At 44.4% G+C, this 5,370-nt stretch overlaps 1 protein-coding gene across 1 annotated transcript; it reads right to left on the reverse strand.

Annotated features, from left to right (window-relative positions):
• Positions 1–2,486: 2,486 nt before the first annotated feature.
• TIMM8A (translocase of inner mitochondrial membrane 8A) lies at positions 2,487–4,744 on the reverse strand. The gene is made up of 2 exons (XM_007952182.2): positions 4,613–4,744; positions 2,487–2,648 (listed from the first exon to the last, which is right to left on the reverse strand). The coding sequence occupies exons 1-2, from the start codon at positions 4,742–4,744 to the stop codon at positions 2,487–2,489; spliced, it is 294 nt and encodes a 97-aa protein (XP_007950373.1).
• Between the last annotated feature and the right edge of the window lie 626 nt (positions 4,745–5,370).

Consider the following 5,370-nt stretch of genomic DNA (forward strand, 5'->3'; position numbering starts at 1 on the left):
AAGTTCATTTCAGGAAAAGGGCCTACAACAAAACTTTTGGTTTATAGTTGAGTCTTGAGTTTTCTACCTTGAATTGGAATGAGGATTTTTAATGCCATTAGGGCTGACAGTACTACCTTTCCATCTAGGTTTTGAAAACTAATTTGAGATTGAATAAAACAAACAAAAATCCCAATTGTCATTCTGGTAGTTAATAACCTCCCAAGGATGGGGGCAAATGTTGGGTGCTCAAACATTGCATGAATGTGATAGACCCAGTTTCTCATTGTGTATATTAGTACAGCAAGCAAAAATATTGTAAAACAGACATTTAAGTGTGTGTCTAAATGTAATGAGAATGTTTTGATATGAAAGGAAGTTAAATCAGTCAGAAAGAAAAGAAAAAGAGGAAAAGACTAAAGAACCTTCTTTCATGATTTGTAGTTTTACATGTGTATTAAATTATGCAGGGGAAAAATGTAACAAAGACATACAGATACAAGGTATGTGCCAGATAAAAACAAACAAAAACTTCATTTCTAGGCTTTAAAATGCCATTGTTTTTGTTACTACCACCACATTTCTCTGACCTCCTTTCTTACCATTCTCCCTACTCACTTTACTCCAGCCAAAATGAATGACCTTTTGGCTGCTCTACAGGGCCTATAGCTCCACCTTGGGGCCTTTGGACTTGCTGTTACCTCTGCCTGAAACGTCCTCCTAGATACTCACATGGCTTGGTCACTTCGTTCTTCCAGGTTTCTGCTGAGATGCCACCTTCCCAAGGAGGTATCCTTTAACCATCTTACATAAAAAAAAAAAACCACCTCACACACACACATTCCCAAACAGCCTTACTTTTTCCCCCCATAGCACTTAGGAAAAAAAAAATAGTGACATATTTACATGTTTATTGCCTGATTCTCCTCACAAAATGAGGGGAGGGCAAGGGACTTTGTGTACCACTGAATCCCTGGCACCAAAACCATTGCCTGGCACAAAGTAAGCATTCCAATGTTTGTTGAATTGTTTTCATTATCACAATCTAAAAAACTTCTCTGCAGTGCTTATGTGGGGAAAAGCTAAATAGGGGCTGGAGACTTCTGAAAATGTATTATTTCCCCAACTTTCATGAACTACAGGCTCTGAACATGTGGTTCCACTTTACAAGGATTTAAAGAAGGAGTTCTGGTGGCACAGTGCCTAAGGCATTTGACTGCCAACCAGAATGTTGGTGGTTCAAACCCACCAGGTGCTCCGTGGAAGGAAGATGAGGCAATGGACTTCTGTAAAGATTTACTGCCTTAGAAACCCAACAGGAGTCACTATGAGTCAGAATTGACTCAACCATTTTCAGAGGATTTGAAGAGGAAGGGAATCCAGTCAATATATCTCTTTCCTGCTCTCAGGGACTTAATTGTCAGTATGGAGTTCTTTCCCGCCCCATCTCATCTCAAGGTTTTTTTTTTTTTTTCCCATAAAATGGTCAGGGATGCCATGGGATACTGTGCTATACCTTGCACAGACCAGGTACCAAGAATGACTAAATTCTAGCCTTATAAACAGCCCACACCAAACCTCTCTGGGTTGCAGGTGAGATCAAAATAGAAAGCCTTCTCAATCACAGTGTTACATCTCGTAGCTTTTATTTTGGTGATCAAAAGAAAGCAGTAAATGGAATCTATACTGATTAACATTAGGCATGCACTCACTCTACCTGAGACTTCTGTTAGTTTTTGGCCTAAATCTTTATGACTCATTTATGCACATCATTGAATTTTTTTTATCATTGATTTTGTTGTACCCTGAAATACAGGGAAAATTAACTTCTTCCTTGTGGCAGTCTAGTAGTAACAATTAGTTCACTGACTTGATTACTTTGTAACTCTAAGGCCTCTAGACCCTCAGGCTGCCTGCACTGCCTTCAGTGACCATCTTTTAGGAGATAATCTACAAAACTGAAGCGTACAGTCTCAGTGTCCCACACATTTTCCCCCCAGTACTGATATTCAAAAAATAGGTAAGGAAGCCTACAGTTCCAGTACCAAATTACTCTCCTCCCATAGCTTACCCTTTCTGACACAAATATGCATACCCATCTTCCCAGAAATCTGAAATGAATCCACACAAATGAGATTTTTACCGATGTGGTCCCACTCTCAAATTATAGAAAGGAGTACCACTCTCAAATTATAGGAAGCAGTTAATGGGACTTTGAGAAAAGCACAGTCCCACATACAATAATATGGATCCAGTAGAGTTTTCCATTCTTTTGCCACTTATTTTCACAAGATTAGCATTTAAAAAAAAACCACAACCAAATACACATATGACCCTCAAACCACACACACACACAAAATTGGTCTTTGTTCATTCTCAGAAGACAGGATGTCCCCAAAGTGCAAAAAGGCAGAAGCCAATCCCCCCATAGCCTTTTCTTCAACCATCCCATCGACAGCTCTTCCTTTCTTGAACTACCTTCCTTCTCCAAAGAGGTAATGCTGAGATCAGTCAGAAAGGCTTTCTGAGAAGACTGGCTTGGATTTCTGGGTCTGTTCCAGTCGATTCAAGATGAATTGGCTTGTATCAATGAAGCGCTCAACACAGTTCACAAAACAGGCCTCAGCCCGACTGTCCAACTTTGGCCCAGGCTTGTCCATGCACTTCTCCTGCTCAGGACAAGATACAGAATCACAAAGGGAACTTGAAAACGTGAAGGAGTGGCAGTTATTTATTGATTACAGAAAACCTTCATCTCAAAACAGTAGCTGATGCTAATAATGTTAACACTTGGTAGCTGACCATGTGTCCAGCAATTTCCTACAGCCTCACATTAGATTTTCACAACAACCCTAAGGAACAGATACTACAGTTCCTATGAAAGCCAGAACCTGTGTAAGTGGAGAAATCTGACAGAGAAGGAAAACACAAATATTTTCCACTAACAGAGAGTAACAGAAAAGTGATAAGCTGCACCCCGTCAAAGACGGAAAACTTGTGAGACCCAGAAAAACAAGGCAGTCCCTTCCAAGTTCTGGCTCCCACAGGTTTCACCATATTATTAATCCTCATGTTACAAAGAGGGAAACCGACAGTAGCATAGATATACTTTGCCCACAGTCATTAGACAGAAAATGGTAGAGCTATTAAAAAGCCAGAAACATGGTAAAATACAAGTAGCCCTTCACTGAATTTGTTTCTAACTCTAATTCTGCTCTCATTAAATGCCTTCAAGTTCACTGCAGAATAATGGGTGAAAGGATAAACCACTACAGTTGTTGTTGTTAAGTGGCGTCGAGTCGGCCACAACTCATAGCGACCCCTCCTTGGGTTGCCAAGGCAGTATCACTACGGAAGTAGATTGCCCAACCTTCCTTCCGAGGAATGGCTGGTGGGTTTGAACCGCCAGCCTTCTGGTTAGTAGTGAAGTGCCTTAGGCACTACGCCACCAGAGCTCCTTACCACTACAGTAAGACAGCCTAAAACTTACCAGAAGAAAAAAATAATCTAAGATCTGAGATTCTGTAACCTTGTCTACTTAAGCCAAAGGTTCTTGAATCTTCAGAATTCTATGAATTTTCCCCAAGGGTCCATAGCTTCCAGGTTCTTAAAGGAGTCCTTAACCACACCCCCTCCTGAACCAAAAGTCAAGAATGACAGATTTTAAAGGAATCAAAGCACTCTGGTTCAAGGTAGACCAGAATTAAGTAAGCATTTGTTAAAGGTCATGGTCTAGCCATACCGTAAGTTTATGGGAAAAGGGGATAATGGAAACTGACTATTGTATACAGTTCAAGCCAAGTAGTACAAATGAATTTCGTTCATTCTCTGCTGGGTAGACATGCCTCAGACCCTCCCATTCCAAGGAAGTTATCCTTGGCCTCTGAATTCTGTGGACAATATACTGTCCTTGCCAGCCAGAACACTTTGAGCCCAAGCTGCAAATGCCCTCCACCCTTTTGCCAAAGTCCCCTCATGGGGCACACTCACTTCCTCAACCTTCAGTCCTGTAACAGCTTGGTGTTACACAACAATCCAATAAGAAAGGCAAATAAGCGTGCCTGTTGGGAGAGATTACACCACTTTTATAGTTAACTTGGAAACCCTATGGGGCACTTCTACTCTGTTCTATAGTGTCGCTATGAGTCAAAATCAACTTGATGGCAATGGGTATAGTTAGTGGGCTGCAGCCACTCATTTCTCATGAGGGAGGGTTAGAGTAACTGAGTAATCAAGGTAAACCTCGAGGAGTCCACAAATAACAGATTGACTGACTCCCTGAACTTGGGCTTCTAAAACTAAAATCCCAGTACTTGGAGCTCTGGTCAGTCTTGGTGACCAGCACTAGTCAGCTTCTACTTGAGGTGTCTGAAAGTGTTGAGTGGGACAGTGACATCAGTTTTCTTGGATTCCCAGTACTCTTGCACTGACAAGACCGAGGTCCGGAGTGACAGTCACCTGAGAAGTGGAGTCACCCTTGCCTCTTCCGGCTCGGCTTAAGGAACTGGAGGAAATCAAGGGGGTCCTCCCGGGGCTTCCCCCTCCCCGAATCCCCGACGTTGTAGCGGGTCCCGTGGGTAAGGGCAGAGAGAAAGTAAGCACAGGCTCCAGATCCCAGCCCCAGGATCCTCACCCAACAAAGTTCAGTCATTTGGTGCACCAGCTGCTGAAAGCGCTGCTTCTGCGTCTCCACCTCGATGAAATGCTGCAACTGCGGGTCCACAGTGCCCAAACCCGCCGCGGAGGAAGACGAGGAGGAATCCATCCCAGCGCGGCCGCGCGTGCCGAGACCAACTCCGCACCAACTCACCGACCTTCACGTGTCTCCGCGACGGAACCGGAACTACAACCCGCCGGCTGAGGGACCGCCCCGTGAGCGCACTGCGTCAGCGCGAGGCCACCTCTGAGGCAGCTTCGCGATTTCCCGAAGCCACAAACCTTGTCGCTGCTCCTGCCTTTGGCGCCGGGACCTCCCGTCCGTGCTCCTCCGTGGCCCCTAACCTGTGCCTTTAGTTCGCAGGGCTTGCAGCCCAGCGCCGCTGTGGCCCTGGCAAGAAGTTACTTCCCAGAATAAAATAAAACAGTAAAAAAAAAAATCTTTTGAAGAAACGTCAGACCACGTGGGCCGTTCCTGAGGGTCGAACAGCTCCGCCCCTGCCAGTTTCCAAATTGGCCAGCGCTTTCCCAGCCACCAGAGTTCTGGTGGCGTAGTGCCTAAGGCATTTGACTGCCAACCACAAGGCTGCCGGTTCAAACCCACCGGCCACTCGGAGGAAGGAAGGTTGGGCAATCCTACTTCCGTAGTGATACTGCCTTGGAAACCCAAGGAGGGGTCGCTATGAGTTGGGGCCGAGTCGACGGCACATAACAACAACAACAACAATTGTTTAG

This window comes from Orycteropus afer, unplaced genomic scaffold, assembly GCF_000298275.1.
Source record: "Orycteropus afer afer isolate SDZICR_OR568_19922 unplaced genomic scaffold, OryAfe1.0 scaffold00327, whole genome shotgun sequence".
Classification (NCBI taxonomy): domain Eukaryota; kingdom Metazoa; phylum Chordata; class Mammalia; order Tubulidentata; family Orycteropodidae; genus Orycteropus; species Orycteropus afer.

Bases quoted from the DNA above. Each gene is read 5' to 3' on its own strand.
- TIMM8A (XM_007952182.2), bottom strand. From the start codon at position 4,744: ATGGATTCCTCCTCGTCTTCCTCCGCGGCGGGTTTGGGCACTGTGGAC. The intron at 2,649-4,612 runs GTGAGGATCCTG...TGTCCTGAGCAG, and splicing joins AAATGACTGAACTTTGTTGG to GAGAAGTGCATGGACAAGCC.